The sequence below is a fragment of the Anopheles coluzzii genome, chromosome 2, assembly GCF_943734685.1.
Source record: "Anopheles coluzzii chromosome 2, AcolN3, whole genome shotgun sequence".
NCBI classification, from domain to species: Eukaryota; Metazoa; Arthropoda; class Insecta; order Diptera; family Culicidae; genus Anopheles; species Anopheles coluzzii.
In genome coordinates, this window is record NC_064670.1 from 54,751,823 (window position 1) to 54,777,181 (window position 25,359).

General features: G+C 45.4%; 2 protein-coding genes across 2 annotated transcripts; both read left to right on the top strand.

The window, feature by feature from the left end:
• Positions 1–3,123: 3,123 nt before the first annotated feature.
• Positions 3,124–25,235, top strand: LOC120949144 (retinol dehydrogenase 5). The gene is made up of 4 exons (XM_040366191.2): positions 3,124–3,221; positions 23,241–23,493; positions 23,999–24,566; positions 24,643–25,235. The coding sequence occupies exons 2-4, from the start codon at positions 23,320–23,322 to the stop codon at positions 24,858–24,860; spliced, it is 960 nt and encodes a 319-aa protein (XP_040222125.1). The 5' UTR covers positions 3,124–3,221; positions 23,241–23,319; the 3' UTR covers positions 24,861–25,235.
• LOC120949143 (probable galactose-1-phosphate uridylyltransferase) lies at positions 3,130–19,118 on the top strand. Its single transcript, XM_040366189.2, has 4 exons — positions 3,130–3,221; positions 17,692–17,906; positions 18,014–18,448; positions 18,523–19,118. Exons 2-4 carry the CDS (start codon positions 17,721–17,723, stop codon positions 18,955–18,957), a joined length of 1,056 nt encoding a protein of 351 aa, XP_040222123.2. The 5' UTR covers positions 3,130–3,221; positions 17,692–17,720; the 3' UTR covers positions 18,958–19,118.
• Positions 25,236–25,359: the final 124 nt, after the last annotated feature.

Consider the following 25,359-nt stretch of genomic DNA (forward strand, 5'->3'; position numbering starts at 1 on the left):
CGCTTGGTGATAACCGTGTAAACCAGCCCGTGATGATGCAGCGTTATCTCTTGCCCACGCGATGGTCGATTATCAGAGACAGAGGAGTTCTTCGGGTTGTTTCCGGTAATGTGGCAAAAAATAGTTTCTTTCACAAACCCAAGCATAGCGTAAACATCGACCCGAAGAACAGTCACCAGAATGCCGACAAATCTTGCCTCGGATCAACGGATCGCAATTATCACAGCTATTTACCACCGACCGACCGGCCCTGGTCCAAACTCATTACGGGCAATTCTGCACGGACTGGTGTTTTCTTCGTAACCTACATCCAGATGGTCTCCCATATTGCGACTGTAAGGGGGTCCACGGGATGTAAGACAAATGGAGCTGCCAGATCCGCATGAATCACGTGCCAAGCTCTATCCTCGTCCACAGAACCGATGCGTGCTTTGTGGTGCAAACGTATAGATGGAAGGATGGATCGTAATGTTTCGTTGTCCGCTAATGGGCAACGCACGGAAACCTGTTCCTGGTGCGATGGGAAGGTTTCGGTTGGAAGCCGTGGCAGCCTGCCGTGGCCACCGTTCACCTAAATTTGAGATAATAATGTCAGCGAAAGCAACGGTCGAGCGGGATGGAGCGGGATCGCGTCCAATCGAGCTGGTCGAGCAATGCTACGAGATGTAGGAGTAAGAGCTACTACGGTCGCCTGTAAACAGACATTCCGCCATTCCATTTCCATTTCGCTTACGTTTTTAGTTTCATTTGTCACCATTTTTTTAGTTGATCAGTTATGAGCGATCGAAACCGATCGAACCGAGCTGCGGACGTGGGAAGGGATGCATTGAACTGCATTACATTTCGATCTCGTACGCTTTGGTTACGCACTGTTTGTGGTTGACACAGAAATGAAAAATTCGACCGTTGTTCGTGACTGTCCCGTGAGTCAAGCAAGCATGCTCGGTTTGTTTTCGGGTTGAAGTTTTACGATCGAATGAAGATAAGTTTTGGAAGTGCTCTGACAATTAGATGCATCCGGAAACAGTACGAAACAATTTAAAACTTCATATTAACAGGATTATCAATGGAGCAAAACGCGATTTCTTAGCCACTTTGTGTAGGCATTGATTCCACTATTTGGATCCAACCGTTTGATTAATTACGTCTCACCTTTTGGTAATCTATTGTAATACCTGATATTTACAAAGATTGATCGTTCTGTGTGATAGGAATCATTACCCTTATTTCACCGTTGGATCTAACGAACTTAACGAACAAGCTTGAAAATGTGTTGCACAGTAGATTACCGAAGCACAGCGGCAGCTTAGATTCGATGTAGAAACAATAATTATTATAAAAGCTTTATATAATATTGCCAATATTTAAAGGATATTTAAAATACCGTAAAGCATCAGTTTTAATGCATGTTATACTCTTTATGCAAATACAGGATATCTTCGGCATAAGGCTGTACTTGAGATTTAAAAAATACAAGAAAATCCGCTGCAAGATGAAATTCGAAAAAGCTTTACGTCGGTTATCTATCAATACATCGTTTCTAGTCGCAGTTAAAAAAATAAATAAATAAATAATAATAATAATAATAATAATAACAAAAATAATAATATTAATAATAATAATAATAATAATAATAATAATAATAATAATAACATAAATAATAAAATATTAAAAAAATAATTAAATTAATAATAAATAATAATAATAATTAAAAAATGATGATAACATAAAAAATAATAAAAATAATAACATAAATAATAGGTGTAGCGAAAACACGGTACCGTACTGTACACATACCCTGGCACGAGCACACCGAGCGAGCGCCGTCTCACACTCGCGATCATCCCATCCCAGTGTAGCGTTTGCCTTCACAACAGTAGGTTCGCTTTAGTTCGCTCGGCCAGTTCGGCTAACCCTTTCCGCGGAAAGAAACTGGCAGCATAAGGTGGTGCAGTTTGTGCGTATGTGTGGCGCTGTGGTTGGTATTGGTGGTTGTTTATGTGTGTGTGTATGTATGTGTGCAGTGGCTTTATTCCGTACGTCCTCGTCCGGGCTTGGGACGGGTTTGTGTGTGGCTCCGAGTGAGCATGGCGCTCTTGGCGGGCTCCCCATAGGCTAATAACAGCCCATTGCCTATTCCATCTTGAAACCCTTGGGCAGCGCTCACGATCACCGCTTCGCCTCTTTTGATGGTTATGTTTATCTTGCCCGGTAATGCTTCACTCCCATTGCCCTACCCCACCGGCGAAGAGGTTGGCCTTCCTTCGGGCTGGTGGATTTTATCGTTCGTGAGATACGCAACGAAAACCATTTTCATATGCTTTTAAAAACATGGACACACGGAACGCTTTGCCAAGGCGAAGCACGCGTCGAATTTTTGGAATACGTTTTTCGAGGGATACGACTCCGGTGCTAGGGTGTGCCTACAGCAGCTCATGCAGTGTGGCACAGATATACACCCCACTAGACCGTACGGGGTAGGAACGATCGAGATAGTGTGCTGATTCGGAGGGTCCGGCCAATCTACGCTGCGAAGAATGCGAAATATTCCGTATCGATTGCGGTGAGATGAAACCGCAAAGGAATGGTTGTGAAACTTGGATTATTTTTGTATCATTCCTCCTATTTTATGATCGTCGTGCTCGTGCTCTCTCTCTCTCTCTCTCTCTCTCTCTCTTTCTCTTTTCTCTTTCTCACCTTGCTATCATTCCCTTTCTGAGCCGGTTTCCTTCGCTATGCGATCCAATGTCCAGGGTGCAAAAGAATGCAGTGACTTGTGTTGGGCTGGTTTTGCTTTCTGTTGAACCTTCCAACATATATGTGTACAGGTGCTTAAAGTTCGTAAAACGGTACAATTGTTTCGAGTGGCATATAAGAGCTGATATATTCCAATTTCCTTTGTTTGTGTGTGTAGTGAATTTTATTGAAAAATATTCGTTTCTTCGCCATCTTCCACTTGTTTCAGTGTAATGTGCTAGTTGTAAATTTACAGTGTGTGTGTGTGTGTGTTTCTGTGTATAAGCTGTAACAAAACAGCAAACAAAAGTGTTTCTAAAGCAAAGCTTTGCGTTTATTGTTAATTAATTAAGCTAAACGTTATATATACATCGATAAAAATTGCTCCATCGTCCCTGTTGATAGTCACTGGTCATCAACCATCGTTGCAGCTGCACAAAGCCAACCAAAGTTGGAGAAAACATCCGACGCTGCTCTTTGAAGAGGTACGTTATAAAGATATCATGTCCTGCAAAAGGGTTTGGACGTTGTAGGGGTTGGGTGAAAAAAAAATATCATTAAATAGAAATAATTGACGTATGTTAGATAGTTACCAACTGTCTTAATTGGCTCTGGCGTCATCGGTGCCGATCCTACTAATGATTTACACAGACACAGTGGACACAGAGACTCACGCGATCGCTCGCTGTGAGTGCTCGGGTGTAGTGGTCAACTGCACTTGCTTTGGAATGTCTAGGGTGATGTATTGCAACTGCAATACATGCTGCTTGAATTAAAGGTGACTGATTAATTGTAAGCTGCAGCTAACACTGGAAGCATTTGTTTTGACATCTATAGGGGGTTTGAATGTTTGTTCGCATTGGCATTCGTTCTATTGATGTAATGAGAAAACTTTTAATTTGAGTCCTTCGAGAACTTAATCGAAAAAATGATTTCCTTCGCTTCAAACATGTACGCAATCACGATAGGGAGAAACGAGCTCTTGATTACATTGCGCGATATTTTCAGCAAGACGCTAACAAACACACATACACGCTTGCGGTAAAAAGCTCCCAAAACTTTGCTTAATATGTGAGGAAAACACATCCCGTCCGGGGGCATCGAGAAGACGAGGGGGCACGAAAACAAAAAAAAAAACCTGATGGGTATTCGGTTGTGGCCGTCCGTATAGCCTCCGGCAGAGCCGGTTTTCGCGTTCGCGTTTCGTGTCGTACCTGCCCGTTGAAGTCTTCGCGCGCGCGCTCTCTTGTTCAGCGGGGTGGCGTGCTTTCGGGTGGCTGTGCTTCGCCGCATTGTTTGGAATTTGCCCGCCCATACTAAACACCAAAAACATGGCTGCCGCGTGCGCAAGGAGAGAAATTATACACCCCTTTGCGCCGTGATCGCAGGAAAGAGTTAAACGAAAATTAGTGACTCTTTAGTGAGAGCGGTTTTTTGTTAGCGATCCGCGGGAATGGTAAGCAGCCGAAGGCCGAAACAACCGTCGGCAGCTGTGGTGAGGTCAGTTCACGAATGTCAAACGTCGTACGGGATCGGCTTTTGAGGCTGGTGGCTTTTGAGTGTTGCTGGCCGGAACATCTGGGAGGAAAAGTTGCCTAACGAGTTTTTATGTCACCTGCACACATCGAAGGTGTTCCCTTCGGCGGATGCGAGAGATTGTGCGATTGTGTGTTCCGGGGACCGTTGGATGTTTTTAGTTGATTGAGAAACAAAACAAAATCGGAAAGCTTTCCAATAAGGGAAAATAGAGAAATAATGCTCGACACAGTCTTTGGCCCGTTCCGCATGAGCAAGCGACTTATGCGCAATGTAATCAATAACATGGTTTCCCTATCGGAATGGAAGTTATTCTTGAAAGTTGCTCACTAGCCCCCGGCGTGACATCGAGCGGAGACATCGAAGAGAAGCGTGTCGTGCTCCAGCCCTACAAATGACCGACTAATGAAGCGTAGAATTTATTCTAGCACCGAGCAACGTTTCTCATTTCCTTTTTCCGGTGAATAATACGAGTCGTGTCCTACGAGCGGGGAGCTTGCTGTAAGAGAACAAATGCACCATCACGCCGCAGTGCAGCGAATGCACTCGTGAAGCATAACATTAACATTATTGTAGAAGAACGTGCCGACCCGCCGGGTGGTTAATTTCAGAGGCCCTTTATTTTCGTTTCTCCTGTGCGCTCCCTTTCTATCCATTCCATGCTCACAAAGAAAAATCGTGATCGCTAGCAAGAAGATCATCATTCCAGCTAGAACTACGTCAAGATCGTATGATTTTGAATAAATATGAAACCGTATGCGAGACTGTGAGTGTGACCTAAGCTTTTGCAAACCCTTTTGTACCATTGTGCAGTTGAAGAGCAGCATAAACTCATTCATTTACCCTTCGCTCGATTATGCTTTTGTCACCCAAGTGCTCCGCGTTCGCGATCTCCAGTGACAAAACACAGCCACGCAATCGCGCCAACTCAGCGCTGGAGAGGTAAACAAGGTGGAGGCTGTGTCTAAATGAGGAAATTTGACACCATTTGAACGAAAACAAAAATTTGCATACAGCCATAAATAAAAAAACACGTAGATCAACTGAGCAGTGTGTCTGTGTGCAGTGGTCGAGGGGTGGTAGAGAGTAACAAAAAATTAAGTCACACGTTCGAGGGGAGATATAAAGTTTTTATATTTACATTTATTAGTGTGGGTGGAACTGACAAAAGTGTGGTTTTTATTTACCTTTTTTTTGCTAGAAGTGTTTTATATCATTCTTTTACTTTCTGAATTTTTTGTATCAACTCCAGACACAGCAATTTATAATTAGTATAGTACTGAGAGTTTATTTTTTCCATTTAATTAAATAGGTTATGCAAAGTCATTCTTTTGCTGCTACTTCGCTGAACACGTACTGGAATAGATATGAACTACATTTCGGTTTTGCTACTCAAAGAAGATTATCTTCATTGTTTTTGCCATAATATTCGTGTCTTGTACATGGATTCGATTGAATATCACTATGTTAGTAAACTTTTTTACATTCCAATTAGATAATTATTGTGGAACAGTATATGGTGGTGGTTATACATATAAAAACTATAACAATTAAATTTCAAAATACCTTTCCAAACGATTTGAAATACGATTTGAAAAAAATAATAGAAACATCCTATTTACAAGACATATGACTCTAGATAGTCGAAGTCTTTATAAGAGAGAGTAAGCCTCTGAATATGCTGTTTCAAACAAGCGTTTGAACAACATAGGAGGATACATCACCTCTCGCCAAATAGAAGAAGAAGAAATACCTTCCCAAAAATTGGTTGTGAATTCCAAACGATTTGTTTATATTCACGTGTATTTGTATGTTTATTGAAACGTAAGACTACATTTGCCTCTTAGTTCGCTAAACATTCCTTAGCCCTTTTAGAAAATCTATTCAAAAGCATGAGTTTGTGTTCGCTCTAAGAACTAGCATTTAATAACTTAATGAAGAAACAATCACCAATTTGTAACTAGTTACAATTGTGACGACAGACGTATTCATTGCCGATTGTAACATCTTTCTATTTTGATTACACCGCAATAATACATACACACACACACTAAAACCCAGCGTCAAGTAAGCAAAATCGCATCAAAATAATCGTTTATTGCCATAGCGAAGGGAAAGCATACTTCTTCACCTTCCATGAGGCAAATTGCAATAAAATAACAAAACAAAATGCACCACTGTCTTCATTTCGCTTTTCCGCGCTTCCGCTCCCGCCACAGTGAGGCTCGAGGAACCAGCTAAGCAAGTGGCTCCTTTTATCTTCCATCTTTAGTACCGCCACAAATCAGTAAGCGACTCCGTCTCCGATTGTTATTGAACGTATATCGTCGAGGTGGAGAAAATGGGTGAAACGAAAAGTACGGCTATCGTCCAAAGGGTGGGTGAGCGTTTTCACCGAAAACTGCACGCCTGAATGCACCGATGAGCAAGTGAAAGAGCGCAGATGGACGCAGTACGCAAGCAGTACGCGCATGCAAGAAAGGCACATGCAATGCAATGGAGAGGAGCGGAAAGAAATGCATCATCGCTTCCCGTATGAGCCTTTAGATGAAGATGATGAGGTGTCGGTGAGATTTGAAAAAAGGCTGGTAGTAATTCGATAATTTCCCAAGCTCCTAATGTAAGTGATGCTGGGTGTAGTAAACGCTCTAATTAGTGTAGCTCTGCAGCATGAAACATGTGCAATTCGGTAGTAAGGGAGTAGGGAGTGCTGCTAAATAGATTTGCGGATGGGTTTTTATTGTTAAACTGATTAAAATTACAATTCTTCCTGTAATATTATGTATGTAATTTATTTATATTATCCCAATTAAAACCATTTGCTGAAGTGTATAATACTGTTTTTTAGATATAGTAGTAGACTAATTTGCTTGGATAGATGAAACTAATAAACAATCTTCCGAAAGTTTGCAAAGATTAACACCTTGTCACTGTTTGATGTTATCCTCGATTAGCTTTTGGAGTCCCTCCCAAAGACAACTGCTCTACGATCGTAGCGTTAGAACATGGAGTGGTACAATTACATGACATTCCCGAGCAAATGATTCACCATCAACATTAATGACACGACAATTTTGCCCTGATGACCATTTTCACAAGAGATTCTTCGCTGTCTCTCACCTTCTAATGGAGCGTCATTTTCGCAACTCACGCGAACCACGCTTGCGTGAAATTGCGGTGACAATTGAAACAATTTTATCGTTCCCGATTCCTTCCACGCAGCACATGGGACTGGTACCGCCGGCAAGCAAGCAAACGTCTTTTGGAATGGAAAGGCTTCGTGAAAATGATGCCGAATGATGCATTTAGTGTGACCAGCAGCTGTGACGCGCCAAGGGCAACCGTCACGCGTAATGGCCGATCGGCCGGATCGCCTGTGCCGCTTCCGTCACCTTAGCCGGCACCGACCTTTGGGGTGGGAATTTTCCTACCATTCTTCTCCCTGCCAGGCTCCGTAGATATGTCGTGTTAGATACGCCCTGTTGGTTCAGGAAATGGCGTAAGCCCCCGGAGTATTTCCTCTAATTTAAACTGTCCTCTCGCATTGCACGGTACTATGAAGTGATACAAACTACGCACCACGATGGATGTCTTGTGGCCTTAGATTAATATCAACAATATACTAAGGAGTTATTGCTTTTGGTGGAAGTTTGGCTTACGGCAACAGAAAAGTTGTCATCATGTTTAATGTATTAAACTGTTGACTACAAACATTAACAAATGGTTCTTAAACGTACTAAATCACTCAGTTTAATGTAAAGCCCCTATCTCAACGAAGAATACTTATCGTTCGATGCATTTTAATTGCACTTGCATGATGAACACATGCTAGTATACTGTTTTCAATGGCTTCCGTCGTTACGGTATCTCTTCTCCTATTGCCTGTACAGTGTGTGACGAAAAAACTGCAGTGTCTCACGCGAGGTAAAGTATACACGCAAAAAAAAGGCACACCCACGTGCTCGTTAATAGTAAGAGCTAGTGTTGCAATAAATAATCGATGGTCAAACGTGCTACCCACGCATCCCAGAGCCCCCGCACCTTCTACCGATCGTACACAAGTTGAAGCGTTTTTTGTTTAGTTTTCTACGCGTTGCTATTGCTACATCTGCAAAAGGGTAGTAAAAGCGTTTTCGCTTTCGCACACACAAAACAGGGCGCCCATGTCTCTTGGCGTGTGGTATGTGGTATGCCAAAGCAGCCGGGAGAATGGCCAAACGCAAAAGAAGCGGCTCATCAACGCCACCCCGGCTCCCCAACCTAGTGCCACCGTAGTAGTAGTAGTGCGTTTTGGAATGAAAGCGCAAGCAAACGCTGCTAATTTGTGCTTCCCTCGAAATCGGAAGCAGGCGGAAGTGTGCGTAGCGTCGAGCGAGCAGAAGCGGCGGAAAAGACTGCACTCTAAAGGGATCGTCGGCTTCGTGCCTCATGGCAATCAGGCCGTTTTTCCATTCGGAATGTTTGGAGCGTTTATTTTGCCGCTTCCAGGGGTAAGCGTTGTAGGTCGGGCGCTGGTCGTGTACGTATGGCCAAAACGGGGGGTTTGTTTCCGGGATGTGAATCGTTCGCGGAAGTTGTTTTTGGTGATCTAGTGTTGGTTGTTGGTTTTTTGTTTGTTTGTTTACCATAGCAAACATTCAAACAGCTCAAAGCATAAAGCTAGCTCCTAGGAAGATGGCTATTATATTTACGTTGCATGTGTTTTTCATACAAATCTGCATCTCTTTGGAGAAATATTTGTAGACAAAAATGGACATTTCCATCATGTCATGTTACGATAGTACATCTGGTATGAGATACAATGACTTTATTGCAAGATAGCGTGTGTTCATTTAATCTATTCAAACGATTCTCACGATTAAGTGAAAGCTCTCACAAAAATCTCCTAAAATGTCATCTTAATGTATGATGCGTGTTGGTTTTTTTGATCGTTGATTCGAACACAACGCGCCGCAACGATCGCATATGTAAATAGAGCGGATATTGATTCCACGACCGTCGCTGACACAATCGCTACAACTTGTGATCATTCTTGGCCTGCCAATGTATGCTCGCTTCCACCGACATCTCATTCGTATGCGATGAGGCTGCATTTTCCGCTGGTCGCAGCAAATGGCATTGACTCCCACCAACCCTTAAGCTGGACTGTCACTTCGAATGAGGCTGACCGTTTCGAGCGCACACTCTTGCACAATTGTGTCACATCGTTGCCCAAATCGCGGACGGTGGCTGGGATCCGCTTTTCCCACACGAGCTGCCATGTGACATCACCAAACCCGTATGGGAGAAGGGGACACATGCCACGGAAAAATAGCTCTAGGAACTCAGCCAAGCGAATCGTCCATCGGGTGTCCGTTTCGCAGTGTCCCATGACTTTACTCTACCCGTCCGCTCACCCTGCCCGTGGCCAGGGTAACTGTTTCTTGTGTGGCTTGTAGTTGTAGCTTCATCCCGCTCTTTCACTGTAAGGGACAAGACTTTTTTTTTGTATTATTAGCTACGTATTGGATTGTACGTAAGATTGGAGCGCGGGCATTAATTGCACCGTGATTGCATTCGCTTGGAGGGAAGCGGACCGAGCAAACAGCACCCAACAACCACAACGACGACAACGGCGACAGTGAGTGAGTCGAGCCCATCAGGTGAATTGGATTGGATTGAGTGGTATTGGGACACGTGAACCGCAAGACAATCCGTTCGCCAGTGCAATTAAATACCACTAAACGCCACTCACTATTTCCTTTCCTTCGTCCGATTCGTGTTGAACGGTTGAATTGTGTTTCTTTTTGTTCGTAGGCGAAGTCTTCGTTTAAAAAATCACTTCAACCGTAGCTAGAAACTTTGCCCGTCCGCAAGTGGCTTAGAAGAAATAATAATGAAAAAACGGTACAATTTAAAGGTACTTCTTGACGAGCAGTCTTTTCACACCCAGTGTGTGCGAGTGTCTTTATGATGGCATTGATTTATGCGTTAAAATTACCCTGCATACAAAATGGTACCATTCATAGCGAGTGTCTTCAGTGCTGCACCAAACGGCAGCACTTGTTCGAGTGTGAAGCAGTCTGTGCCTGTGTGCAAGGTCAGCGTTTTGGTGTACGTCCTGCATGTATATGCATGCGCCGTTGCCCCCCAAACATGAACCCCTATGCGTGTGATCAGGCAACTCTCTTCCTCACCCCTCTTCTCCCACCTAATCGCTACCAACCATCCTGCCCGTTGTGGCGTTTGTTTTGTGAAAGTTGTCGAAGGTGGTCGCACCGATCGTGGTCGTACCGAAATGCCGCCTTCGGTGTCCTCGTTTCGGGCCGAACCTGTTCTGTGCACCGCCGATGGTTTCACGTTCCTTTCTGCGTGCCGAATTCGAGTTGCATACCCCTCCCTATATGCCCCCATCTAGGCTAGGCGCGCGTTAAATGGCGACTTCGACGGCACCATCGGAACCGCAGCTGAGGAGGTGACCGAGGAGCGCACAGCAGATGTGAATTGACTGGACAATGAACCTTCTGTCACGGGGCGGCACTTAGTGTAAACAAATAAGACGCGATCTTTTACGGAGTGGCAGGGGCGAAGTTGAGCCTTTCGCGACGGGGTGTGTACCGCTACACGTGCATTGTTTGTCGATCGCTGTTTGGTGGAGGCGTTTCATTTCTTTTCGCGGCCCAATCTGCATGGTAAGATGATCCGGGCAACGGTAAACATGTGTTTTGGAGCACACACATTTCTCTGCTCTTTTTCGCAGTCCGACCTTTCGTGGGGTGGAAGATGACGCGATCTATGGCGTGATCGTGATGTGTTAGCGTAAACATCTTCAGTGCGCTACTTTTGCTTTACAGTCGAGCGTTGTGCTATATTATGGTGATATTGTACTTGTGGAATACTTGTATTTGTCTCATCTTGAGGAAACTTGTGCCTCAAAATCGAAGTTCGATACATTTAACGAATTGATGATTCCTAATGACACTATCTTTTGGGGCTTCTCCTGCAATCACTATTACAAGCTGAAAGAAATATGTTGTTCACTCACATATTACATCCTTTTACATTGTAATCCTTGGCTTCTATGTTTAATGACATGCGCCAAGACTCCAAGCCGCCTTGTGTTCGTCTTCCCGTGACAGTCACGCTTACATTAAAGCTATTCTTTCTGCTACACAAGAGACTTAAAATACATCTCTCGAAAAAAACAACTAAACTCCGATATGAAAGTAGACTCATTTGTTCCATTATTACCAGACGCGCTAATTAACCGCAGAGCCGGTCACTCACGCCATCGTCAAAGCCGTAACCGTAGTGGAAACATCCGTCAAAATGATGCGATAAAGATCATGATCGTCACGGCAATCGATTAACGGCGCAACACTAAAGTACTACTTTCTTCATGATGAATCAAACCCGGGAAGCATGCTGCTGTAACATTGATTTTCGATGGAGCACCACCACCTAACATACAGGTAGCGTATCGGTACACCCTCCGGTGGGTGTTTTCACCTATTGTGTATGCAGCAGTAGTAGGGGAGGGCATACACAATAATCGATTTGCGGACGCGATTATGATGACGTCGGTCGAGCTTATCAGTCTTTCTCGTACACGGAGAAAGGAGATGCATGTTTCAAGCCCTGTGGGTACGTCATTAGGTAGCTCGAACGAGTATATTTAACAAAAAAGTACACCCACTTCCTTTCGTATCGATCGTGTTTGCCAACGGGCACCGTAATTTATGCAAGATTGGTTTCATTTTTTATTTGTTTCACTCAGAAATTCGAACAAAACTTGCTAATTGGATTGTGAATGGACGCCCCAGTTTCTCTGCGGAGGCTGTACCTGCGTTTAGATTAACATAAAACGGAAAGAAACGGCTCTGAGGCTAGCTGACCCACTTCACGAACACGGCAAACCACATGTTCTTACGCGTGATTGAAAAACGATCATCTTCCCGCGGTGCACCCACCAATTGCCATGCAGCCAGTTCTCTTTCTGGCTAGTTGGTAGCGTTCCGAGGATTGTAAAACCATAATCATAAATCATGCGCCCTCTTCCGCCGGTTCCGCCGTTCCCGCTGAAGGGCGGCTCGAGCGCTTTGGTCATACACTAATTACGATCAAAAAGCGGCCCTACAGAGGAAGAGTGGAGTGCGTTGGATGCACCGGTCTATGTTAAACATTCGTGCCAGCAACCATGCTGGTAGGCTGCTGCTGCTGGAAGAGTTGGTCCTGTCTATTGAGGCGGAAAACCTGAAGCGTGTGCTCCCGCAGTCTTGTACCGAGATCGATTTGATCGTTGTTGAGCATGCTGTGTACGGAGCTGCTTTCGGCGCGCCGTGTTGTTAGTTTGCTAGGGTACACATTTACAATTGTGGTACACGATTCTGGACCTTTTTTACAAGGGGGCAAAGAGACGGGAATTCGAGACGCTTGGCTGGAAAGTTGATGTCGATCCATTTTTTTCTTTCTATATTGCAAGAAACTGACGATGGCGGAGTGAAAGATATGAAAGTTGCATCCTAATGGGTTCTCTGAGGTTTTCGTTTGAAATTGGCGGACACAGCGTAAGGTTTACGCTTGCCTAACAGTAGCAGTTGTGCCTTTTAGCAGTCTATTTGAGCGCTGAATAGATGCAGTTTTTGCGCGAACCTTATCGTTTCATCGAAAGACCTTTGCTACCATTGAGTAGCATGATGTAAACGCTTTGAGGTGCGGGCTGAAACTATGCTATTAAAGTTTGTGGTTCGGTTATCTCATCCCATTTCCTGTATAGGGATTTCGTTTTCATATTTGTTTGTTGCGAAAAGAGAAAAGTTATTCACTTTATATTCAACTATTTCGAAGGAAACTTAACAGAAATCTAACAAATTCAGTGTCTTCTCCTAATGTCTTACACAAATTATGATATATGTAAACAAACTATTTTATATTATTTGTGTGACCTAGGACCTAGGAGCTGTTGTGAACACAATTGATTGTTGGCCGTTATTGCATAAGATGTAGATACTGATCATTGGACACTTCATTCTAGGCCGTTTCCATGACACACACACGCGTCATACAAACGTTCCCTCCGGTCAAACCCTCGCCTCACGTATGTGTCAGCTCCAAACTAGTTCAACTTCGTGATCTTCGGATTAGGGAGCTGTTAAAAGTGTGCTCGGATTGGTCATAAAGGCAGCGTGCCTTGAAGTCTCAGCTCACAGCTAATTGCTTTGTTGCACGACACTTCACAGCGAACTATTGTTAGGTTAAGAATAACAAGCAAACCATTACGGAGAGGCACGGCGGTCGGTTGAGGGTGCATCGTAAGGTGCATCGTACTTCGTTAGCACATTAGTCGCGTTCACAGTCTGAATGGCAGGTGGATGTGTTCGTGCAACGATCGCTCAAGTTAGTGTCGTTTAGTATATTCGTATGGAGAGCTGACGTGCCCTCCGGGACTAGAATCTTCCGCCCTACCTTGTGCACTAATCGGTACAAGGTGATCGGGAGGATCGAGCGAAGGCACAATCCGTTGTGTAATGCTGGTTGGTTGTTGAAATGCATTGCTAGTCTCCAAACGAACACACATACTCCAGCAAACCGGTTGACGTATCTTTTATGACGTCCAAAATTGTTTATTAGGTCCTTCACAAAGCGTACCCAAGTCGAGGATATCGATAGCACCACCAAATATTACTTTCAATCACATTAACACGCTGCAATGCCATTTACTCGCCTGAAGAACGCTTCGATGAGCTAGACTTTCGCTTTTGGCCAAATTGTCCCCAGTCGCACATGACATCGGACACCGTCACCGATTCAGGGGTTTGGTTCGCTGTTTCGTTCACGTTCACTAGGCTCTCGGGAGCGGTAAGCTCAAGAAGGAACCAGCGTGTGTCGCAAAAGGCCAACACGAACGAACAAGCGGCCTTCGTTTAGACGTGTCAAGAATGCTGACTAGTTTTTGTCCAGCCGCAGTCAATTACGGTGTGTTTCGTTTGCTTGGGTGATAGGCAAGCGTTGGCCTTGCGTGATGGCCTTTGTGTCTCAGGACTGTCCTTGGCGGCAGGACTGGTTTGGCTCGAGAGGCGTGTTCTCTTCCGTGCTGCTTGTGCTTGGATGACTTCGCGATACAGGTCGGACAGGTTCTGCTGTGATAAGAGCAGCCATCATCAATTCAGAGAGCTTAAGCGCACCGCACGGAGAACGTTCTGGATAGCTGTATCTAAGCTGGAGCCAGTTTTGCATCATTAATGAAGCACCATCTTAGATGAACAAGTTGCCATGGGTAACAACTCACTGGAGTGTGGTTTCGGAAGACGCACCCCAGCGTGTAGACAGCTCAAGAAGGAAGGAATTAATGCATGTTTTGAAATCCATGATCCACGAAACTCTGTCCACGCACATCAGATCTTGATTGATCAACCATTGTTTGTTGGCTTACGGTCCTTTCACTTTTTACACCAGTTTCCGGCCAGCCGTACGTGTACCGCTGGCTGGGAGAAAGAAAATCGAAATCCGATTGGAAAAATAGAGCTGGAAAAATAGTGTACCGGGCGGGCCATAAACACCGCTCGAGGCTCGGCAGGGATGGAGCGGCTGGCGGGAAGGCTTGGCCAGCTTGGAAGAAATGAAAATGATGATCATGATTTACGTAACCGGAAGGCCTCACACACGTACGTAATTGCGCCCGGGTGCACGGTGCACAGAGCTGCGGAAGAGATGCGAACGAGAAGTCATTTATCGATCGCGAAAGATGCGATGGACGCTGTCCATAAACATGTCTGCCATGCCGTTGGGTGCCCGCAGAGTTGCTGGAGGAAAAGTCACCCTCTCACACACATATGCGCGCCTTCGCATGCATGAAGCGGAGTGGTTGCGAAAGTAGCCGCAGCAAAAATGGTAAACAAAAACAAAAATCGACGCCACACTCCTTCAATCTTCGGTGCTCACCCCTTGCCTCCCCCCTCTCGCCACCCAACGGGCAGTTCCGTGGGCAGGAAAACTGTTTGCACAAATATTACAGTTTCACTGAATTTAATAACACTAATTAAATTCACTCATCGCTCATCGGCATGGTGCGCGTTGCGTCGAAACCATGAAGATGGTTGGGTAGGTTTTCCTATGGCCTTCGGCTTCGGCAAGTCCGGCACAAGACCGGAGTCGGAAAGAGAAATCGCGCGTCACAGCCGTGCGTCGAATACGTTTGCTTTGCCTCTTCCACTCGATCGTATCCGAAGATCCTGTCGCAGTGAATTGTTTAGTTAATGTTGTATATCAAGCGGTAAAAATTAAAATATGCTCACGCGTGGAAGCTGCTCACGAGCATTTCATTATTATCAGGCTACAGGTTTTTAGTAAACCCCATCATCTGGCTGTGTACGCATATCAAAAGCTGGTTATCGATCTTCCCGGCGCAGTGCGACGGGTCGCCATGTAGTGGACGACCAACGAACGTGTATTGTTACACCTCTCGCCACATTATAGCGACGGTCGGTCGGCTGTGTTGTCGCTTTCACGCGTCCATTTTTGTGCCAACCGTTGCACAACCAGCGCAGCGTACACATATATGCGAGCCATCGCCAACTTGCACGACGCGCCACGCCACGCATTCAAACTGCTGACCGATCGAGTGACGATGACCTATCGAGTTTCCACCAACGGGCTTCTTACGACACCGAAAACATCAATTGCAGACAGGGGAATAGGGTTTACTATTTGTTTACTTTTTTTTCGGTCGCTACGACGAAATTGAACGAAAAAAGCTCACCTATGTGATAACGCCTTAGAAATCGACCAATCGACCGGCTACATCGTGTATGAATAGGCGTATCTCGTACACGTGCACTTTGTTACACTCCCGTAGTCGAGTTGATTGTGGCAATGCCGCAAAATGGAAACGAAAGTTTTCCTTGTCCATGTGTACAAAGACCTCCCCGGCTCGGTGACTCTTGGCTGAAACTGTGCAGTGCCAGCTTATTGTCCCTAGTAGTAATAGTAGCAGCACTTAGAGAACGGGTGTACTGCGCTGGTGCATTGGAATGCACCGGCAAGGTGATTAGCAATTTGCATTGGCTGTGGTCACTATTGTGCTCTCTCACGTGCGCTATGCTGTTTGTGAATCGCGTGTCTCGATTATGCCACCTGAGGTAGTCAGTAGGGTGGACTATGTATGCTTTGTTTCCTCTAGAAAGGTACAGGCTATAAGTACGTTCATGACGGAGTGACTGGCTGACAACACAACAGAATAAAAGGAACTGGACTTATATTTTCTTGTGTTTGTAATTGTACCATCGCTTGAACGGATATCTAGATGTACTTCCCTCGATATAAATATGTATGTTTCGTACTGCTTAGAAATCAATTAACAAGCTAGATAACTGTTTTGATAGATGGTGGAAAACTCCTGTCTCACACTCGGTGTCGTTGACTGCTTGCACGATTAAAGGTTACCTTCACACTAGAACATCTGCCACGTCACCGGGAACTTGACGCAAAGGGTGCAAGAAACCTACAGCAAACTGACCGACGTACCATACCGACGATACATACACATAGCATCACAGGTGTAGCTAATAGAAGAAAATTTATTACATCATACGCGAAGCCGCTTAATTTCCGCCAACCATCAAGCTGCCTGTTTTCCAACCACGCTCTTCCCTTTTGTGCTAAGGTTCGGCGGGTTGGGATTTTGTTTTTATCTCCGACTGGCTTTTAGTATCCCAGCTGTGTGATGACCAGTTAGGCAACATTCATCCACAATTACACATCCGAACTAGCGGTATACAGCGTGGAAAACAGTTTCTTTTCAGCGGTGGAAGAACGGTTTCGGGGGAACGATAGTTGATCACTTTACACTGCTACCTTTTTGGTGCGAGAATACTAATTAGTGGGAACGGGTATTTTGGTGAACGAAGTAGGTTCGAATTGTATGAGTTATTAGCTCAATTATAATAACGATAGCGTTTGTCTGGATTTAGATTAATTCATAAAAGAAAACAAATATGATCGTTAGAGGGAGTTACTATACGCGGTAAAACACGCTTAAAGCAATTGCCTGCTTGGTGGGTATTTTGAACTGTACGATAAGAATGAACGATCGTTTGAATGTGGTATTATAGTCCAAAATTTAAACATTTTGTGTTAGTTTTTAAAAAATTTCTCTCAAATCTTCAAGAACATTCTTTGTTGAACATTCTGGAAATAAACGAATTTGATTGGAAATACAAAAACCATCTTGTATTTTCTGTTATCATTTACCATATCTCTCTGTTGACAATTCGAAACCCTTCTCGATCAGTTCTGAATAAGCCCTACCAGCTGTTGTTTACATCTGTGCTTATCAAACTGTCAATGTTGCCCTATCTGCGGTCTGCCAAGCCGCTGCCAACTCGGTGCTCGCATTGGCCAATTCTATACACTCATTCAATGTTCTACCATTATCGTGGGCAGTTGTGTTCATCGCCTCATTTTGCAGTGAAATGTTCGACCCGACAGATCATCAACACCGCCGTTACAATCCACTGAACGGGCAGTGGGTGCTGGTGAGTCCGCATCGCATGAAGCGGCCCTGGTCGGGCCAGGAAGAAAATCCCCAGCCAGAGAATCTTCCCTCGTTTGATCCAACGAACCCGCTGTGTCCGGGAGTGACCCGCCCGAATGGAACCGTAAGTGTACATCTCAAGGTCACATTGGCTGGTCTGACCTGCCCGCGACCTGCTGCTAATCGAAAGATCGGAACATTGTGTACTGATATTGCTTTGTGGTCGTTAAGAAAAATCCCATCTACGAGTCAACGTTCGTGTTTACGAACGACTTTCCGGCCCTGCTGGAGCAGGTACCGGAGCCCCCGTCCAGCGATGATCCGCTGTTCCAGATAGCACCGGCGCAGGGCACCTGCCGGGTGATGTGCTTCCATCCGAAGTCTAACAAAACGCTACCACTGATGACGCCCAAGGAGATACGCAATGTTATTGACGCGTGGATCGCGGAATTCCGCACGCTGGCGCAGCGGTACCAATGGGTGCAGATTTTCGAAAACAAGGGTGCAACGATGGGCTGTTCGAACCCGCATCCACACTGCCAGATCTGGGCCTGCTCGTTTCTGCCGAATGAGCCGAAGATTAAGGATGATATGTTGCGGCAGTACTACGCAGCTCATGGAACGGCTCTGCTGGATGATTACGTGAACCGCGAATTGATTAAGAAGGTAACAATGTGGTTTGGCTTTGTTTGGAAACAGCTTGATAAGCACGGTGCTAAATGTTTGCTTGCGCTTTTCAGGAGCGAATTGTCATCGAGAATCCGGACTGGCTGGTGGTGGTTCCGTTCTGGGCAGTGTGGCCGTTCGAAACGATGCTGATTTCGCGAAATCGGAACAAGCGCATCACCGACCTAACTTTGCCGCAGATCAACAGTCTAGCGATCGTGATCAAGGAGCTGACCACCAAGTACGACAATCTCTTCAAGTGCTCATTTCCGTACAGCATGGGCTGGCACGGTGCACCGACGGCGGAGCTGGCGAATGGTGCCGCGGCTGACCAGCACTGGACCCTGCATGCAATCTACTACCCGCCCCTGCTTCGTTCCGCCACGGTGCGCAAGTTCATGGTGGGCTTCGAGTTGCTATGCCAGGCGCAGCGTGATCTGACGGCTGAACAGGCCGCCGACAGGCTTCGTGGACTCTCCGGCAAACGACACTACAGTGAGCAGCTGTGAAGCGGAGGGGCTATCGATGAGTGAGCTATCTAATCGTGCCACGGTCATATCGAGCATATTGGGACAGACAGAGCGCTTAGATAAGGGTTTAGTGCAGCGGGTTTCGGTGGGTGTACATTCCAGTGTACGTGAATAAAGTACCTTATCCGATGTTTTAAGTATCACGAGAGTGTTGATGTTATTATGAATGTAGCATGATGATAAGCAAGATGATGTAATGGATACCCTTGCATTCATAAAAAAGGATGAATCGATCGTCGTTCAGTAGAATTTTGTGTATGGATTTAATTATCACTGGTAACCTTCTGAAGTACAGCACAACAACAGCTGTTGGTTTAATATTGATGGTAGCCATAAACGCAGCACAGATAAATGATGTTTTTAGTTCTCTATTCAGTAAAGATCATTCCAAGGACATAGTTCGAGCGTGCTGTAACACATCGACGAACAGAGCGGATGAATCTTACCTTGCAAAGAAATGCCAATACGCCAACACAGCTCTGAGCGGGAACAGTTCAGTGATGCGTATCTCCGTATGATATGGGTCTGGTTGGTTGGGCAAAAAAACGCTTGGTGGTCATCGTATGGTTCAGCCCAAGGAGCAAGGATTTAAGCAATGAACGAGGCGCATTGCCGCGAGCTTGTAACGTACAATAAAATGATTAAAAGATATTTTCAAAATCAAAATCAATAACCGTGAATTGGACAAGCGTACACACAATATAACGTTGATGAATTCTCAATTTTACCCCGACATTTTTAAAACAACGATCGATACGATGTGCGGAGCCATGTGGCACGTGTGGAGAAATATGTTTAAATGTATAAGATAGTCTATAAACCACGGTTGCTGGTTCTGCTTTTCACTGGTGCTTGAACCCTGCATAAATTACAATTCACCGATGAAGCTGCACACGAAGCTTCCCTTCACATAGGTTCAGTTTTGCGCGATCCTCATTCGCGCATCCATTTGACATCATCGTGCAAAACAATTTATCGCATTCCTTTACCACCGGAGTAGATAGGTGCCTGTACGATCTGCCGCTACAAGGTTTTGTTGATCGACAGATGATCGCACCCATATGAACGCCATATTGACTGAGCATCGTATGGACGAGAAGCTAATGCCATCGCAGTGGAAGGGGAAGCCGTTGGAGACTTTCGTAAAAGTCACGCCGTTAGGCCGCACACACCGTCTGCCACACCCTTGGACTGCGTACAGACGTTTGCGTTCACGGTGCGATGTATGATCACGCTGCCATTCTGTAATTGTTTGCTTACCAAGCACTCAACCCCGAAAGCCCAGCAGAACCAACTAAACCAGGCCATGAGGAGCTTCGTTACGTCTACAATTCGTTCGTGTTCGTGAACATCACTTCCAAATTTTAGACTCTTTCCATCTGACTATACCCCTGGTTCAATGCGCCAGATTTGTGATGCTCAAGAACTGAAGACCTCCTAAAGCACCTCCTCCATAGGAGGTTAGTAGTGCGGGATTCGGTAGTACCGATCCGTTAGCAAGTACGATAAACTGACTGCCCTGTGGCCATGTAGTAGCTGGTCAAGTGTACCGTACCCTCGTGCTGCTTGAGGCTGCTATTTGAATGAACTTTGTATAACTGCAGTTGTAGCCGCGGTCAAACGTAACCTCGGTACGCGGCTGCGGCGGCTAATGGTGGAATGTATAGTTGCGTGGAACCAGCACATTGGAGGTTGAAGCACAATGAAGCGAAACAACCTGGGTCAACTGCGTGATCAGCATTGTAAACAGTGGTAGGGCCGCACGGGTACTACCCGGAACCCCAGACAGTACTGCTATCAGTGGAGTGTGTTTGGAGGCACTAGATTTTATTGTACAAGAATGTACCTGCTGTAGGTCACCCAAGATGCTTGCATATTATTTGCAAATATGGTTACAATTGTATTAAGTTACCCGTCAAGAAATTAAATAAGAAATTGATTATTTGTAATGCATTGAAAGTCAGAAAACAGAACGTTGCAAATGACTCAACTCAGCTCGCAATACACGACACCGCTGGTCTTTTCGTTTCATTCTTGATTTGCTTTGTGCTCTGCATAAATAGGTGACAATTTTGTATTGTGTGCAAATCGTGGCCATCGACATCACACTAAAGCAAAATTAAGTGTGACAAACCGTGAAGCCATTGTATGGCAACTGGATGCACGCTGGCCTTAAGCAAGGCACAAGAAAGTTGACTGACTTGAAGTGAAGAAATTAAGCTACATCTCAAACTACCTCCACCAAACACTGGTACACCGTGATTGCAGCAGGAAACCTTAAACAATCTCCATTCCTGCTTAACAAGTACGAATGTTTTTTAAACAAATAGACCCACTCGGTCGATTCGCTTCGCCACAGCAAACTGGAAACGATCGGATTCTATTTACATGCAAAGCGGTTTCCATTATCTCGCCAACCATTATCAACCCCAGTGAGGCAAACTGGCAAAGCGCGAAACATCCGATGGTTTATGGTAGAGGTAATCGATTCCCATCTGGCGATGGTTACACGCATCCATCTTCCGGCGTACCCAAACACAATGGCTCCCATTGACTCTCCGGTGGGAAGCCACACCTTCGCACAACACTGCGTCACGACCTTGACAGTGGCCGAGGATGATTTCATATTGCTTCGACTACACACAAATGCTCAGTAGACTAAGAAGCGAAGTACGATCGACGAGGAAACGATGGCGACGACGACAACGACGACGACAGCAGTGCGGCATTTTAAATGTGATTCGGATTAATTCCTAAAGAACCTTCGTGCTGGATGGAGGTAACGCTTGAAATGGCAGCTCTCCTGACTTTAGGCGACGTTCTGCTGAGTCGTAAACGGAAAAGCTAATGATCCATTGTATTGATGGAATATTCTGCCCGCGATGGGTTTCGTGCGGGCATGATGCATGTGGGTCTTTTTTTATGTGTGTGTGTTGTTCCTTTTTTCTCCAATTAGAGCTTGAGTCGTACACCATCATCTTCATAAGGAAATGGGCCTACATGGGATTGTTTTGTGTTTGTCAAATAACGGCTTAGCTCACGCCGTGTGTTTATGAACAATTGCAGTGTTCAAAAAAATATTTATCAATTTACTGTTTAAAAATACATTCAGCTAAGTTGTTATATGCAACCGCGTTAAATAATACCATTCGTTCCTGCAAATTGCGCAGCACATCGTACCATAAATCACCCACAGCCAGAGACAGGGGGATGTTGATGGGCAGCGTTGAAACAACTCCATTACAAATGCTGCCGTAGACGGTTCCGCTTGTTATATTTTCTTTTTCAAGCCGTAAACAGCACCTGATACGGTTTGTCTTTTTTTTTTGTTAAGCCCAATGTCCAGTTAATAAAATACACTCAATGAATGTATGGGTGTGCATTTTTTTGTTTGTTCAACGAAAAGACGTTGGCTGGCTACGTTACGCAATAAGCTCTGAGCGGAAAAAATAAAACCAAATTCGAATGAGGCGAAAGTTGAACCATCAACTCGGGCCAGTTGGTAATTTCAGTTGCACAAGGAGTCAAAATCATTGGCCAACCACAGCAGATGCATTTGCATGTTGAGATGTTGCCATGGGTTACATCTCGATCGCTTATAGCGAGGATCGCAAGTAGGTTCCATTACCAATAATATTGATTCACCCAAACCAATCACGGCATTTCGTTTGTTTGCTTCTGTCTGTGAGTTCAATGAAAATGCGAAACCCGTCGGTCATTTAATGTGGCTCTTTGATAAGGAAAATTCAAACACAGAAGCAAGGAGATAGAGAGTGAGAGAGAAATCTTCAAAAAATGTATATTACACAAGCGTTGGGTTTGTTTTGTTGTGATGCATCTCCACGTTGTTACGGTTGCGATCAGTTATGCACATACTGCTGCTTTCGTTTTCCAAACTCCGTAAACGCTGCACTCTACGAACCAAACTGGAAGGAAAACATTGGGTGAAAAGACGCGAAAACAAAAATGGAAATGGCATATCTTATGCCAATCATTTATAGCTTTTTGCTGTGCGGACTGGAAAGCAAATAAAGTAGCCGAACAATTTCGCCCTCCCAATTGGCCTGGAGGTGCTGGAGGTGGTGGTCACAGGTGGTGATGAATCGATTATGAAATCTCATGCCCTCATACCGTATCTAAACTTCATCGCACCCATACATCACAGGCTTAATTTTCTTCATTAACTCGAGACACAGCAGCAACAAGCAGTCGTTTTTCATGATTTTCATCGGTTTGTTTCGTTTCGTTCGTTTCTGTTCCAGATTTTCACGCCAACATCTCTCTGTCGCGCTTAACGGAAACGGAAACCCATCGGAATAGCCGTGGTGTGTGTAGCTCAGCATGGAAGTGCAGACCGCTCTGGTGCTGACGATTCAGCTGATAGCGCTGTTCTCGATAGCGGGCGCTTTGCTACTGTATCTGCTGTGCAAGGTGCGAGGAACACGGGACGATGCTACCGGAACGCAGAAGGGCTCGATACTGATCACCTGTGCGGACACCGCGCTGGGACTGCAGGTAAGCAGCGGGTGTAATACACACCTCAATTATTCGAAAGTAAAGCTTCACAGTAGTGCGACATTGGCAATGAATCGGCATGCAAATGGAGTGGATAAACCCTGCAGCCATCTTATCACCATCGTTTCAAAGTTGCCGAAGAAAGGCTGCCAGCTTTCGCAGTGCACCCGCATATCGTGGTTGTTGGATGCGCAGTGCATGCCATTTTCCCTTTAGTCAGTTGATAATATCAATGTTTAGCAAAGCGTAGGAAGTGTCCGAACGCTTTCAAGCGTAATCCAATGCTTTGTCAGGTTTATCGTGGCATCGCCCCGCTGAATAGATTCAGAGTTTCTAATCGGCTGCTGCGGTACATTAAGCAAGGAGTACAGCTGGCATGGAGCTGACGCTATCGGTGACAGTAAGCGAATTGCAGATGTTGTACCACAGCCTGTTGTATGCTTAATTAGCGAACCGCATTATCACGCAATTAAGTTGATCCGTACTTTTCGCCTCTTTTTCACAGATCTGCACATTCTTCGCCAGCAAAGGACACCGGGTGTTCGCGGGCATGAAGGACCCGGTGGAGTCGTTACCCGCGAAATTGCTGCGCGGTTGGATGAAGATGCGTGAAAATTCCGACACGCCAGTCAGCGGTTCGGTCGTGCCGATGAAGATCGACGTTACGCGGGAAGACGTGCTGCGTGAGGCGGCCGAATCGATGGGCGCTCATCTGAATGCTGGCGAGCGGGGCATACTGGCCGTGATCAACACGGCTGGATCGGTGTACCGTGGGCGCATTGACTCGCAGGACTCGCTGCAGTGGGAGAACATGTTCAAGAACAACGTGATGGGGTGTCTGAGGACGGCGCGCGCTTTCATCGGACTGTTGCGACCGACACGGGGCCGCCTGATTCTGCTCGGCTCCGGTAACGATGATGATGGGCTGACCGTGTTTATGGCCACACGGAATGCGGTGCAGGGATGTGCCGATGCTCTGCGCAAGGAGCTGAGACCGTACGGCGTTAATGTTGTGACACTGGACTCGCGGGGTGTTCCGGCTGAGTCGCTGTTTAAGGCACCGGTTCCATACAGTAAGACATGATGGTGGCGAGCGTGTGGAACAAGTACTAATGTATTTTTCATTTATTATCTCATCTTCTCCCACAGCCATATCCGATGAGGAAGGTGTCCCAACGCAGTACAGTGCGGACGTGCTGACCAGCTCGGCTTTGGGCGTAATTGAGCGGGCCCTGTATGACAGCCGCCCCAGTGAGACCTACTGTCTTTCGGTGCCAAACAGCAAGTTCCAGATGAAGCTGCCCTGCCGGTCATCGTTGAAGATTTCCGCCAGCCGCACAGACTCGAAGCCCATACAGAGTGTCTGAAAGTCCGACGAACCGGGTAGCTCGGAGCACAGACAGATTTCAGAACTTCTTTGTGCCTATTCGTTTGTCTAATTTTCGTTTTGCTAAGTGCTGTTTGTACGAACGTGTCATCCTGAAACACATACTCGTTGGTGGCTATCGTTGTTTCACACGATTGGCAACGGTTTCGGCCGGGTTAGAGCGCCAAGAATAGCTTGCTGTTTTGTTCGGAACGGTTCGCTGCTTCCCGAATCGCTGACAAATGCGATATTCTCTCTCCTGCACCCCCCTCCCACCCACTCCCCTCCTGCATTCCCTGTGTAAAGTTTGTTTATTTTAAGCAAATGATATGATTGTTTTAGTGTAAAATACATACAGAAATAAAAGAAGTACTTTATTTCGTTCTATAGTAATGAAACACAACGATTTTATAATATCAACCGTGAGGAACATTATAAAAAATTGAGAAATGATATTTTTGTGGTTTGTAAATGCTAGATACATTTAAATAATTCCGTTA

Excerpts from the sequence above, each read along its gene's own strand:
- LOC120949144 (XM_040366191.2), top strand. The coding sequence starts at position 23,320 with ATGGAAGTGCAGACCGCTCTGGTGCTGACGATTCAGCTGATAGCGCTG. Across the intron at positions 23,494-23,998 it reads ACACCGCGCTGGGACTGCAG|ATCTGCACATTCTTCGCCAG; the intron begins GTAAGCAGCGGG and ends TCTTTTTCACAG. Across the intron at positions 24,567-24,642 it reads TAAGGCACCGGTTCCATACA|CCATATCCGATGAGGAAGGT; the intron begins GTAAGACATGAT and ends CTTCTCCCACAG.
- LOC120949143 (XM_040366189.2), top strand. The coding sequence starts at position 17,721 with ATGTTCGACCCGACAGATCATCAACACCGCCGTTACAATCCACTGAAC. Across the intron at positions 17,907-18,013 it reads TGACCCGCCCGAATGGAACC|AAAAATCCCATCTACGAGTC; the intron begins GTAAGTGTACAT and ends GTGGTCGTTAAG. Across the intron at positions 18,449-18,522 it reads ACCGCGAATTGATTAAGAAG|GAGCGAATTGTCATCGAGAA; the intron begins GTAACAATGTGG and ends TGCGCTTTTCAG.